General features: G+C 33.8%; 1 protein-coding gene across 3 annotated transcripts in view; it reads left to right on the forward strand.

Moving 5' to 3' along the window:
- The window catches only part of CSMD1 (CUB and Sushi multiple domains 1), a 1092404-nt gene that overhangs the window by 868332 nt on the left and 208475 nt on the right, over positions 1 to 15597 (forward strand). For all 3 annotated transcript variants that reach the window (XM_039385566.1, XM_039385564.1, XM_039385565.1), the window contains exons 22-23: positions 2017 to 2186; positions 8508 to 8664. In XM_039385566.1, the coding sequence (XP_039241500.1) occupies positions 2017 to 2186; positions 8508 to 8664 (327 nt within the window). The remainder of the gene's footprint in view (positions 1 to 2016; positions 2187 to 8507; positions 8665 to 15597) is intronic.

Raw genomic sequence — 15597 nt, forward strand, 5'->3', positions numbered from 1 at the left:
TTCTAGTCTAGTACTTTGGTGCTCACGTGGTTACTGTGAGTGTTGATTCATGAGTTATTTCAGAATTTTATTTCCCAACTCTTTAATGTATGTATTTCCTCAAAGAAGTGTTCTTTCTCCCCTGTTTAATGCCCTACCCATTTTGCTAAAGAGGTTAGTCAACACTGTGACTGATTTTCTAATCTCTTTGTGAGAGAGCATAGGAAATGCATGTTCAAATCCCCAGAGTCAAAGTGAAATGAATTTGGGTGTCACACATTCTGGTTGCACATGCTACTACATAAAAAAAGCAGCAGTATCAGCTACTGTGAATATTTTTAAAGAAAAAGCATGACTTCCTATACCACTAGGTAAAATGTTACGGCCTTGAAGGGGAGAGATGCCTTTGCATAAGCTTTTTCTGCTGTCAAGACCAGGCTTGGTATTGTGGTTCATGGCTGCTCTTTGAATTCCTGGTCCCTCATTACGTGAAGTGTGGTCATGACGTTCTGGATTGCAGTGTGCAAAAATAGTTAGAAAAAATACTCAGTTGAAGTCCTTGGCGTAAGGTCCTTAAACATGATCTGTGACATGTTCTGTATAAATTGAGGAAGGGGAGCTGACAAAGAAGGCTTGATTTCCTTTGGAAACCTCTTTCTAGTGTCTATGTCAGTGATTTACTGACTGGCAGAGGATGAGCTAGGAAACTTGACTGGTCAGAGGACACGAGCAACCATTTGTCACGATAATGAAGGGAATGGTGGAGCCTGATGAAACTGCATAGCTATCAGATATTTGCAATCTATTTGCACTGAAAACAGACTGTAGTTTTATAGCATGGGTTAGAGGTATATGGGTGCCAACTTGAGCTCAGAGAATTTTGCAATGTAATTGAAATTCCTCAAATAAATGTTTTAATGTCATAAGAAGCCTAAAAGTCTATTTAACATTTTTAGAAAGAATGCAGATTTGTTTCTAAACCTATTACTTCTTTGTTAACGCATATCTGTTGATTTACAATTATATGTTAATTTATTATTATTTTAACTCTTATAACAAGTTTTTCACAAACTCTGAATGAGATCTAAATGATGTTTAGGTCAAAATAACCCAATATATTTTATCCCTAGACTGAACAATGAGATAAAAATATCAATCTTGTGCACCTTAAAAAAAGTTGTAGATTAATAGTTGGTATGTTAATGCATTTTCAAGCATTTTGAATATCTGTTTGAACAAGACCAATATTATTTTCTGTCTGTCTGGATGTTTTCATTTATGTGATGAAATTTATGTTGCATATTTGGAATAATTGTTCTAGCTTTTGTTCTGAATTCAAACTGAGTCCATGGGCTGGAACATACCACTCCTCCTACACTTCTTTATTTTCTTTACTGGGGAGATACGACAAAAGAATGTCTAATGAAAGTGTTAATAGATGCTTACTACAAATAGCTATGAAAAAGACTCATCCTCTCTTTACCCAGAAAAGAAAGGATAGGTCTGCTTAGTCTTGACTAATATAAATAAATGTTTGTTTTTTAGTTTTTTGATTTTATTCCAGGTAGAGAAAAACATGTTTGAATGATCTTGATTTATTGTCAGATTCTTTTTTTTTCCCAGCAGCTTATCGTCTGCTTTTTCTAATACTTATTTGTAAAGCTGAATGCGGAAGTAAAATCAAAGTTGTTTATTTCAAATGTTGCCACAATAACTATATCTCAATAAAATATCCAATGTATATCGTATCCAGGCTAACCTGCATTATTGCCTAGTCTGATGGGAAGAACAAGGGAGAAATTGAAGGTAAAAGCAACTAAGTGCATGTAATAAACAGACTCAGTGAAATGCAGGAGATAGCAACTTTGATAGGGTTTCTAGGAGTTGTTCTTACAGATATCTGGTAGAAATATACTTTTCCTAGATAACCTGTTAGAGTTTTCATAGGGTTTAAATATTACTACTAATAACCCATATTTTCTTGAAATGGATAATTCACTTTTTTTTTCCTTTTTTACATGTGTCTGTTTTCTTTAGCTGAATGTGGAGCAACTGTCTCTGGAAATGAAGGAACATTGTTGTCTCCAAATTTTCCATCTAATTATGACAACAACCATGAATGTATCTATAAAATTGAAACAGAGGCTGGAAAAGGGATCCATCTTAGAGCCAGGAGCTTTCAGCTGCACGAGGGAGATATTGTTAAGGTAATAAGAAAATAATTCCACTTTCTGTCATGTTAAACATTCACAATGCATGAACAAATCTTGTTTTAGTGCCAGTTATCTTTATTTTCATTCCACTTTCTGACACAAAATTAATGAATTCTAAGTTGATAGCATCACTTCCTTTATACTAGAGTCAATACTAGATGCAAAGAAACTATATGTTTGAGAGTTCAATTACATTTCTAGAAGTATTAGACTGTTTAAAGTGGTTTAAAATGTAAAAAGAAAACATAAAATGTGAACTTGGAATTTGAATACATAGTATTATTTTATGTTTGCAGCAATACTTATAAGTGTAGCACAGAGATTTTTTTTTGTTGTTGTGAACAGAACCATTGGGGTTTTTTTTCAAATAATTAATTTACTCATTTAAGTAGAGAGAAGCTAGCTAACATGGTGATATTGATTAAATCTGTACTTATAGATGTCTTTCATTCATTTAAATTGCAGAAAACATTTAAATATTAGCCTAAATATCCATAGATTTTCAACGTGTGCTTTTCTACAGCATGGCCATAATTTGCCTGTTCTTAATGACTGCTACATTCTTGTACTGAAAATCATGACATTCATCTGAAGTGTTGACCATACATGAAATTAGTCTTTCAAATTTATGTCTCCAAATTTTCAGTTAATTAATACTTAAAATCACAAAGTATTCAACAACTTCCTTTCTGGAGATATCCCAGCACCCCATTTAACATGTTAGAAACTGCTGTCTACATTTCAACCTTGATTTTTGTTGGTTTTTTTTTTATTTGCACTGAATGCTTCCCACAGGCTTTTAAAGATACCATTGTTACAGATCAAATTGTGGTGACTATATTTTTATCCATTTTGTCATCTTAAAAGATTAGTTATGTAATGGAGTGTGACAATTCAATTCCATGTTAGACATTTCCTACAAAGAACAAGGCATTTAGAGATAGGATGAGGTGAGGAGGGAAAAAGAAAAAATCTTCATTTTAATATGGATGCTTGTATCTTTGTTATTATATTTGTTCTTTTCAACAAGTACAGGCTGCATTTGACCATGAAATATGCAAAGTTTTGAGAATCCCCCAATAATATCCATATTTGCAATAAAAGGAACGGCATTTTCTCCATCTTTACCCACTAAATTATTGATGACAAAATCCTCCATGCTTGTGTGGCCACCATGTATAAAACACTACAAGACTTTGGCCTATGGATTTGCTTGTAGATCAAAGAGAATTGAGTAGGTGAGCAAAATATGTGGTCTATATTGTCCTTTGTTCCCATTACCCATGGTCTGACAGTGCAGATCCCCAAAGGTATTTTTGCTCTGAACAGATGTATCAGACAAGAAAGAACTTAATTGCCCACTGAGTTGCTTGAATGTGATACATAAGTCTCCCAGAAGCTTTGCACATATATGGTTTATAAATAATTTAATAAACTACCTAAAAATCAACAACAAAAAACCCTTAGAAAATCCTAAAGAAACATTCAAGAAACTCAATTATCCTTCAGAACATTTCATGAGTAATGTCGAGCATACTTAATGATACTCCCTGGAGATATAAGAAAGATTTACCTGAAAGAAAGCTGTTCTGAGCAATCTGTTAGATACTGTCTTCTTTCATAGATCTGTTAGCACAGTACTCCTGAGGATCCAAAGGAAGTAAAGGCAAAATTATGCTGATGTCTGAACTGCAAGGCCTGTTCTCTGATTCTGAGTCAACTGGCACTGCACAACTGCCATTTATACAATTTAACTCTCTTCCACTATAGTCTCTCTATAACCTGCACTTATGAAAATAAAGTCTATTTCCTTTCCATTCCCATGCCAGGATGTCCTTTTACATATTTCCATTGGAATCAGTCCTTTGGCAGGGTAGTGGATGTCGAAGTTGCTTTCTCTACTATCTGCATGCAAAATATGAGCAAAATATGTTAGAAACACTGACCTTGTATTTTATGCCTCCATCGAAGAAAGCCCCAAGATTGCCTTGCAGGCAGCTTGCAAGGGATACACTAAGGCTTAAAAATACTTATAAACCTTGTGCTGAAATATAGGGCATTTTCCCAGCTGAATGTCTTACTCTATTTTAAAGGAAAGATATATTCATACGTAACGTTGCATTGGATGGAGGTGCCCATATGTGGGCAGTGGGGCTGCAGGGCCACTCTGTGAGAGGAGGCCAGAGTTGCCCCGTGCCGGACACAGTCAATTCCAGCCGTCTCTGACCCACCCACTGCAAGGCATGGCTGAGCCCACAGCCAAGGCAGGGGAGTGGCACTGGGGAAACACATGTAAGAAAGAGCAAAAAATGTTGCTCAGTAGCGTTTGATAAAGAGGACTGAATCAAAACTGAAATAATAATGTAATAATCCCAAAGTCAACCCACCAGGAGTGTCAGACATTCCTGGTCACTATTTGTTTGAGGTGAGATCACTAAGAACTCCATGAGGATGTAATGAAGGGATTTTGAAATTTATATGAGAATAAGCAAAACAATGACAGCAAGCTATACAGGATTTATTTTCCCGAGCCATCAAAGCAACATTTTAAAAGCATTTCCCTTTGGGATGATTTTAAACCATAAAGATCTCCGCAATTAAGGAAATTTGCTAAACTTAGTTGTAAGGAATTTCCTTTTACTGTCAGAATTAGAAACTGGACTTTAGGAAAATCTAACCAGCATTTCCTTCTCCTTCAGGTGAGTGTTTTACATTCCCACAGCAGGTGCACATACATTAGCGCTGTTACTGGAGCATTTCACCTCATAAATAACTGTAGCACTGTCTTCTTCTTTTGTCTGAATGTTTTAACCCCAGCTAGTAAAGCAAATACTTCCCTTTTATTCCTCACAAACATTTAGGTGAAATGGGGCAACTCTGAATGCTCTGGCTAAATTTATCCTAGTTCTCCAAACAATACTGTGATCATTCCCTGCTGTCCCTGAGACCAGCTTCTGCAGTTTGACTACATCTGTAATGTTATGCTCTTTAATCTTATACAACGAGGTGACTCATTCAAACTGTCTCTCAGAAACAGTCCCTGGCCTATGCAGCTCCTACACTAATGCCTTCTAGGGGAAGATTTGTGAGGGTGTTAGTAAGTCCGCATTAAATGTGTTCCAGATGTACTGACAATAAATATTGTGTAGACAATCAAGTTGCTGTGACTGGACTCCTACTGTGTCACTATTTACTTGCTTTGAAAATATAAACTACCTGCAGCTGTATATATTTAGCTTGGTATTCAAGTGGGAATATTGAGTCTGGATATTGACGCTGAAGTGCACATGGTATAGCATATAATTTGCAAGATTATTTCTGGCAACAATAAGACTAGTGCAGGAGGAAGGGTCAAAACTATCACTTTCAAGAAGAATGCATGCAGGTTAATGACTGTAATTTGTGGGCAAAGTGTTCTATAGCTCTGACAAAATTTGAACTTGAATTAGCGGGATAGAAATTTGAATTCCTGTAAAGTAATAGAAACAGTCTCACCATTTTGAAGGGCATATGGCAAAACTGAATACTTGGATTATCTCTTTATTTTGAAGTTTATCTTCCTCACTTACTAACACTTCATCCTCCTGAACTCCCTGTTTTAACTGCCACTTGAAGTTTCATAATTCTTTGAAGTGGCTACTTATGCTGAAATCTTTATAATGCAATCACAGTGAATTTGTTAGGGGTAAGAGGAAAACCAGAAGGTAATATTCCATTTTTCATCCATTTGGCCAAATAGACCTTCTTTTCTTCATGACAGAGCATGTAATTGCAGCATGTGAATTATATTTCAAATGTATTCTCCCAAATGACTTAACATACACACTAAATATGAATAAATAATGATAATGTCTAGACTAGTTTATTAAATGTATTCTCTGCGTCTAGAGTCAATCGCATATGACATGACACAACGGTTGCACACAAGCTATCTGTTGGAAATGATCCTTGGCCCACAATAATTAGCATGGCAAAGAATTGTCAGGCAAAAAACTGCTTCTTTCCTAGGGTTGGTTCAAACAATTTTTCAGTATAAACAAGGGAGATTCAGTGCTTGTATTTGTTCATTAACACTGTTTCAGTTATTAGAGTAGATATGTACCTACTTATGTCTGTAACATTAACAACAGCTGGACAAGTGTCACAGGTACAGATTGTGGCAGGTTTTTTTTTAACAGCTGCTTTCACACAATGTCTCTTATCTAATTTTAATTTAATAAAACACTGATTTATTTGTGTATGGATTAATCTTGAGAGATATTATTATTTAATTTATTAATCCTCAGGTGGAAAGAGTGTCTGTAACAGTCAGAGAGGTAGAATACTGTTGGAACAAGATATCTAAGGCACAATTGTAGTATTTACATGGGGGTTTTGTTTTGTTTTATAGAAGAAAAAACACTTTTTAAACATAGGTAGCATTTTTAATTAATTACAATTAATAGAACATTCCATTCAAAGTATTATCTCATGAACCAAGTATAATATATCTGTGGAAATAAGTCTTATGGGGAACAAATGCTTATTTACTTTGTACAATAGATTTCCAGCTCTGACAAATAAAGCGTAATCAGTCCATGAAAGTGATCTGTAGTTCTGTCCCACAACAATGGTTAGAATCTTGAAAATAATTTTTCAGATACTTTTAGCACAGCTTAAAGTCGTATTTCTTCCAAGAGGTAGACATTAAATATGTTACCACATGTATGAGTATTAAATAAAATTGATTGTATCTTCTGATACATCTCCTCTATGTGATATAAGACAATCTTTGCCTTAGTAATAAGGATCTATTGGCTAGCACAATATATTATTTTTCAAAGGCTTATTTTGGAGAAGTTAATTATTTATATCTATGTATGTTTATTAAAATAAATGTATACTTTTGTCTTAAAAAATCTTTTGCATGTTGTTTTTTTATTTTATTTTGTTAATGTTGACACTTGAGAGGAACATGGTACTTTCAAGACATGTATCTATATTGATGGCATGCCAGTGTTTTCTCCACAGAAAAAATAGAACTGCTTTTAATTGTTGGTCATCACCTACAAATGTTGCAATGATCTGTCCTCTTAAAAAATGCCTTTCTAAATTTCATTAATAGATCTAACTGGACATTCAAATAGGAAGAAGTGTCTGTGAGTCAAATGTAACAATTTATACTGTTAAATGGATAATTTTCTGCCTCTGTCTGGAATCAGTAGAAATCCTCACTGTACCACAAGGTCTGCAAGTGGAGAGATGAAGATCCAGAGCTTGAAATATTTACTGTAATTGTAGCTTTTGCAGTAGTTGTCTATAGTCACTCTAGGACATATGAGATAAGGGCAAATTATCTTTCATATCAGAAACCAGCTATCCAAATTCGTTACTTGCTTTTGTATAAGCATTGACATGATGCTTCATGTATGGTGTATATTTACACATTTCATATTGCTTATTTTTTCCATGAGAAAGTACAGGCGATTTATTTAATTTAAAGAAGAAATTAGCTTTTTAAGTTCATCTTGAGAAAAACAAAACAAAACAAAACAAAACAAAAGCAGAGAAGGTTATTTTCTCACTTTGTGGCTTTCAAGGTTTCGCAATAATCAAAAAAAGTTTTGACCTCCAAGCCAAGAGTTTATACTTGTCCTGTGTTGGTGACTATTTAAAAGGGCATTCTTATTCAGTCTAGAATTTCAAAAAGCACAAATATTGTTGATATTGTTCATTTTGTACTCCATTGAGAATTTTCAATAAAATGACACGGCAAATAAGGACATCTCCACATTAGTTTGTAAATAGACTCACATATCTTTTTGAAGACCTCTCTTTCCTTGTTAAAACCTATAGTAACTCAAAAATTGCTGCAGGCTTAGAATCTGAAATAAAAGGTGACAGATTGACTGTAATACCTCAGCTCTGCTGTTGATATATTCAGACAGGAGGGAACAGAGTAGGCTGTAAGGGTTTACTTTCAATGGTGATTTCAGAACTTATACTTCTGTTGGCCTTTGTGAATAATCATGAAAAACAATTTGAGTTTATGAAACCTCAGAAGATAAAGTTGCATATAAATATTAATTTCTTTCAAGATGAACTCTCAAAACTGAAAAGGAAAAAGACTCTAAAACACCTCAAGGGAGACAGAATACTTTAGTTTTCACCGAACTGTATAACCAAGGGGTGTGTACTTCACAAAACAGAAACATTAAGTTTTGGGGGAAACTATTGGCAATATATAGCTAATTTTGGAAATTTTGTATACTGGTAAACTAAAGTTTTTCAAATATTTAAATTTGATACCCAGTTTCATACTGTTGTTTCTTCAAGGTGTATGATGGAAAAGACAGTTCTTCACGCTCTCTGGGAGCCTTCACCAAAAATGACATGATGGGAGTTACCCTTAATAGCACCTCTAACCATATGTGGATAGAATTTAATACCAATGGATCTGATACTGACCAAGGATTTCAGCTGACCTACACAAGTAAGTAGTTCATAAATATGGTCTCATTGATTGGTTTGTGGGGAAATGTTTATTTCTTAACTCTAGTGATTCATCATGGAATGTTGAAGATAGTTTCATAGAAGGTACTGTGGTTAAGAGACTGAGCTTCACTTTACATGACTACATAGGTGTTAGTAATTTAAGAACGTTGCTAAAAGCAAAATTGTAACTTTTTAAATTTAGCATGATTATTTTTAAGACTTAGCAGTGAGGTTTGAAGAGGAGTGAATAGTGAATTGTGACATGTGGGTTGAATGTATTAGTATTACATTGTAGCAGCAAACACATAGAGAGCTAATTTTCAAAATGGAAAATTCAATGCCTGCAGTCAGATTTTAAAAAAAAAGAAAAGAGAAAAAGGAAAAGAAAGAAAAAATGAGAATAAAAGAATACTGTGTACCTGGGTGCACTCTTAATGTGTCTTGACTGCTTGTCAGGATCAATGTGAAGTATGCTGGAAGGAGACCTGAGTGAACAAGTTTTGACAAGTGAGTGCACTTGTCCCACAGACTAATGCAACTAATTGAATCAATTTTACTGGTAAAACAATGAGTCTTTAGTGGGGAATAACTTTGTGGATAACTAGTTTGATTCCAACACACTTAAAGACATATTTTGTGCAGGTTTCAAGGAATGTCCAAGTTTCCTTTGCCTTGAATTTGTTGCCTTTTACATTACTTTCCATGAACTGCTGTTGAATCCTGCAGAGCAGAGCACCACAACATACTGTGGCACAGAAATGTAATCATAGCTCTTTCTAGTAGATCTGCTCATTTTCCTTTGGACTGGAGCAAGCTGTGGAATAAGCAGAAATCATTCACTTCCCCTTCTGTCTTTCGGCTGTACGTGGTAAATCTCAAATTTTATCATTGCACCCTTAGAGTTTTTTTCTTAAAGAACCACAAAAGAACCACTAGGGAAATCTACTCTGCTTTGCCTAGAGAAACCATAGAATTTTTCCTTTGAAAAAAAAAAAAAAGGAACCAAACACCTGTTTAAAAAATAATCTTATTTTAAAGGTTCTGGTTTCAAGGGTCTTGAATCAGTTCCTTTCAAATCCTGCTTCAGTGATCAGTTACACCTACTGTTGAGAAACGTCACATTATTTAAAGATGGAATTTTGCCTAATTTCTACACCCAATAGCTTGATTTTGTTGCTCTTACTTTGCAATTCTAATAATATTTTCTGTCTTGTGCCATATTTTTCTGTGTAAGGCAAGATATGATAATTTGTGTCTTAAGGCTTTTTTTCTGACTGATTGGTTTTGAATCTGTTTTCTTTTGTTCCAAGTATTTTCACATTGTGTAGTGTAGATAGAATTTGACATAGTCTTTTAATGGTGATCTTAATACTGTGTAGAGAAGTAAAATTCAGTTTCCTATGTCTTCATAACATTTTACTTTTCTTTTCTTTTTGTTGCCAAGTATCTCATTTTTTTATCATATGTGATCAATTTGCAGCTGTTCATGTTGAAAAGCTTATCTATAATGACTTTTCTTCTTACTTTCTCTCCCATAAGATGTCCCCATTTGTAAATACAGTCTAATTCCTTACATTTTACAGTATTTTCGGGAGCTAAATTCAATATAATAAATTTAGAGATAGTGACCATCTCACTAGGTGATTTCTATCAACTATAACTGTTATTTCCAAATCCTTCAGTGTGGGACTTTTCAGCTTTTATAATTTTTTTAAATTTTCTTTATAATTTACAATGTTCTGAAAACTGGTTGCAGTGCCAACTCACATACTTTTTCTGAAAGAGTCTAATCTGGTAATATCTTAACGATTAGATATACCAGAAATTTATACTCATTATTTGATGGGTTTGGAATTTTTGGTGCAGTTCCAATTCAGTTACTAAACAATTGTGTCCATTTTCCATTTGGTAAACACATCAAACATAAAGTGATAATTATATTTTTGGATTAAAAAGTCTATAGTTTACAGCTGGAATTAACTTTCCTGAAAGATTACTCTTCAGTTTGTTTATTCAATTTTCAGATTGAAATATAATTGCAGATACTTTAAAATCACTAAAACAAAGAAAAAATTAAAAGGCTGCTAAAATATTGTCTCACTGAAGGAAATGAGAAATATATATGAGTGAATGAAATTGAATAATGAATAACATAAGACTGTTAGAGAGAGATAGGAGAAGTGATGATCTAATAAATATAGTGGTAAATTAGTTTGAGTTACTTCCTGTCCGGTTGCTGGTTTTTTGCTACCCACAGGGCATCATCAATTGCTGCCCTTAATTGTTGGTCTTTGTAGTACTTTTCTTCCTACTAATGCTATTGAAATTAATGTTACACTGCAATGGGTTATTAAAAAGACTATTGTGTTTACTGTTTCATTTCTGTGCAACTACCTTTCCACCTTTTTTTGATATTGTGAATTCTGAAGATAATGCTAAATTTAAAAATACAACAGAAGAAAAAGCTAATGATTCATGAGAACAGAAATGAGGATAAAGAAACTTTGATCTCTGTTCAGAATCTCATTACTGACATAATAAAACCAAATTCTATAAATTTAGAATCTGAGATGTTTGTATAAATTGTAGACATCAGAATATAAGCAGATATTAAAAGGAAATCTATAAAGGATTCAAGTTCTAAATGAAATCTGATGATCTACAGCTACAAGATTGTTTCAAGGAAATGGGTTTAACCCAATAGATAGAGTTACCAGAAAGGATCATAAAACATCTGTACTCTTTCTCCTCTTAACTCTTTTGAGAAACTAAGAAAAATTTTGACTAAAGAATAAAATTATAATGATTTTATTTAAGGAAACTGCTTCAGAAAAATGAAGAATATTTTAGCCTAAGATTGGTGGGGTAAGTATGAATAAGAGTCAGTGAAACTGTAATATGAGCAATAGATGAATCTGACTCTACCAGAGGAGAAGAAAGACAAGAGGAACAAAGAAGAAAACTTTTCTACTTTGTGTAAAACAAGTTTATATAAAGCCACTTCCTTATCATGTGCTAGGAAGAATAATGGAAAGTGTCTGTTCACTTATGGTACCTCTACACTGTTGTCACAGGGAACTGTGAATATCTATATTTCAGTGCTGAGGAAACGATGACAGCAGTTTCATGGGATTAAATTTTTTTACTTGAGAATGATCTCAGGTGTCAATAGATTATTCCATTATTAATGTTGTTTCAATTACATACGAAAGTCTTTAAGTATGAGAAAGTGGATTATTTTAGTCTTAAGAATGAAGCCAAAATTGTATAAGTTTTCCCTAATGTTATTTTTTGCTCCTCTCAAACAGAATTTGCAAAAATAGCAAAGTTTTTCTTTGCCCAGGTCTCCAACATTTTTTTTAGTTTTTGAACATTATGGGAAGTGTTTGTAAAATTCAAGGAACCAAAAAGAACTTTTAAGATGGCTTTAATTCCCTAAGAATAGAGGACATTAGTAGAGATCTGCATGTAAAAAATTAAGTTTATGCATGTTGTAACCCAACTGATTCATGTAGCAGTTGGTTTTCTTCATTGAGAAAATGTTAGTTATTCTTTCATAATTGCAGTTTTATAATTTGGGGGATCTTTTTTCCTCTGTCTGATTAGAACTTTTCTCCTTGAGACACTTCTAGTTTGTGGGGAAGAGAAGATGTTGATATAGGAATTCCCACAGCTGGACCTACTTTTCCTGTTCATTGCTCAGTTAGAAGATTTGACCATTCTGGTATAAAGATGACAGTGCTTTGTGCTGTCATGTCAGTAGCATTTAATGTTAAAATGACATTTAGATAAAAACGAAATCTTATTGATGCCACACACTGACAGGTAGAAAAAGCAAAACACAGCTGTCTGGTAGAAGTAACAGTCTGCAACTTTAAATAAGAAATGCAGTACTGCTTCTGAATAACAAACAGGCAGTCTCCCTGCTGTCTCTAACCACTCCCCTATCAGTCCTGACACAAGAGGAATTTTAACAGTGGTTGTTTTCACTTATTATGCAGAGAACTGAACTTACTCTGACTTGTGTCACGAGTACTTCCTTGCTTCTGTTTAATCCTCATTCCTTGAACTCAGTAGTCTCACTTTTCTTAGTACTTTTCTGCACTAAAATAATCCCTGCACACTTTAGCACACATCTCATATACAAATGTTCTGTGTATGTTTTTTGAGTACTGCCTAACGCTGTCTACTGTATGATATATATATGGATGCACAGATCATAGATCACTGAGCTCTATAGTATATTTCACAGTTTTCTCAGTTCCCAAACATTTGAGAAGAAAACACTCTTCCCTTCACAGTATCAGCTTGAAATCTCAAAACTCATTTCTTCTCATGGTGCCTGATGATAGGCAACTATATTCATGATACCATCTACCCACGTATCCTGGTGTTATGATGTGTAAGGAATTCTACCACTGTGTGGAATTGCTCTCTGCGCTCTCCTCAGACCTGCAGGTTTTTACAAGGTCTCTTGCACTGGCAGTTGCCTATCTGAGCATGAAGTTGCTTTTGGACCTTATACAAACATCTACTTTTTTTAGGAGCAGCTTATCTAGCACTCTATGGCAATTTCATGGTCCCGCAGTCCTATGCAGTAAATAATAGAAGCAAAAGCTTCACTTATCTGCAGAATAAACCTTAAAAAACATTGTGAGGAGTCAGTGGAAGGGTCCATCCAGAAATACTGACAGACATTATCTGTAGGAACATGCTCGGCTGCACTGGACCACTTAGTACTATGTTCTGCCTCGCAATAGAGTCTTCTGTGTTTCAGAAACATGCAGAACCAGTTACAGAGTTTATAAAGGCTGAAAATAATTTAGAAATTAGTGGTATGCTCTGCAGCTAGATTTAGCTTTCTGAAGGCCTTTCACTGACCTGTCTCTGATTTACTGCTCTAGATTAAAAATTAAATTCCATGTTAGTTCCACAACAGTTGTCTTTTATTTTATCCTACATTTCCTTGTGATGTGAAATTAGATATTCTTCTGCATTTCTGTGCTAAGATAGAAATGAGAGCTGGAAAAAAATCTCACTAAGGATTTGTCTTTTTTGAGAGTGCATGTTATGTAGGCACAAATCATATCTTAGTAGTAACTTCCTCGTATTTTGAATCCATGACCATTTCTTTCACTGAAAACAGACTTCTGCATGGCTATTATTACTTCTAGAGTAGTTCAGGCCTGTGAGCTGTGCTCCATTCCAAGAGCTTCTGCAGATTTAGGATTGTGCATAGATGGACTTTTTTAAATGTAGGTTTTAATATTTTAATTTGCATTTCTCATCTTCTATATTTAGAAAGCATAGTTAGTAGCTTTAAAATATGCTTTTCATTGGCCTTAAGATCTACTCTTCAGTTTAAGAAAACAAATTTTTTAATACATTTCTCAGACATGATGCAGTGGTTTGGCATTCATAGTATTCTGTTATTGCTAAAGATTTAGTTCTAATTTTTAGTTTAAGTTCTGTATTATTATCATTCTTTAACCCTAACTCTTTCAAGGGATACTGAAAGTGCATGGAAAGTGAATCTGAATTAGCATAATCTAAGTTTACATAAATGGTTTAAACCTGGTAAGTAATTTAACAGAATCATGAACTGAAATTTAATTTAGTTCATTTCCTATTCTACAGTAATTGAAAATGTTAGAATGTCACTGAAAACAATGTTCTGAAACTGCAAACTCAGACAATTACTCTAGCACATAATCAGACTCAAATTCAGGAATACGGTTGCTTTGCCTCAGGCTGTATAATGTCAGTTGAGTAGAACAACTCAGTAATGAAAAGAAGCTCTTGCAGTTTCCTTTCTGTAACTAGTCTGTATATAAGATCTGTTCCAAATAGAACCTATACACACTGCAATAAAAATGTAAGATGAAGCTAAATAAAAATAAACAAAAGAAAAAAAAATAAATTTTCATGTCGTAACCTATGCATGCATGACCTATTCATAGGTTCTTTAAGAGCAGTATCATTATGTAACTAATCCAAAATTAGTGTAAGTTGTATTGCATGTGTAGAAAAAACTATTCTAAAAGAAAATCAAAGTTTCAAAATTGAGAAATAAAAATTTAATTAATGCCGAAAGAAAGCCATTTATTAGAAATATTAATTCAGTTCACTTGTGCACAAGAATGATGATATCCTGATTATTAACATGATCATATAGTCTCTTACCTCTTTCCTACCAAAAGAAGTAAATTGCCTTCAGCTTTCAGTATATTCAATATATATATAAATAATTCTCCCCTTTCTCAAAATCCTCAAAATCTTTCATGAGCATAAAATTGGTCTTATAACACTTTATAATTAAGCTTGATTTGCACTTTTAAAGACATCTATGAAACTGCTGAATTTAAACTAATAAACAGAGTAGGTACCAAATATTTTGTTTTCTCTAAGACAGAAACAATGAAAACCATTTTATTTGGTGAATATAGTCATTGTATGAATCTCTGTTTGAAAGATGATGTTATCCCATGGTTTGTAAATGAAAATGCTGGTATATTGATGTTCTGTGGTAGGAGTACAAGCTGAATAGTCCATGGTTATTAAATTGCATTCTCCAAAGAATACTTGGAGTGAAATCCAGGATTCTGTTTGAATTAAAAATGTTTGAATTAAATATACATACACAAGATGAATAACTTTAAAAAAAAAGTCGCTCTGAAATTTTCAAAAGAAAAACATTTAGTTTCCGGAACTTACATAATTTATCATCCTTAAATCACTGAATTATCCCTCTGGGCATGGGATTAGAAAGAAGAAAGATGTTAACTATTTCTTATTTTCAATTAAGAAAAAAAAAGAGGTTGGACATGAGGTGACATATTGGTTGGATAAGAGATATCACACGTGGAAAACGTAATTTGTTAAAGGTTATTTTGATTTGGTTCTGAAAATTACCAGTTCTAGCCTGTCAAAG

Source organism: Pipra filicauda, unplaced genomic scaffold (genome assembly GCF_003945595.2).
Source record: "Pipra filicauda isolate LSUMZ 115617 unplaced genomic scaffold, ASM394559v2 scaffold41_size5083284_pilon, whole genome shotgun sequence".
In the NCBI taxonomy this organism is placed as follows: Eukaryota; Metazoa; Chordata; class Aves; order Passeriformes; family Pipridae; genus Pipra; species Pipra filicauda.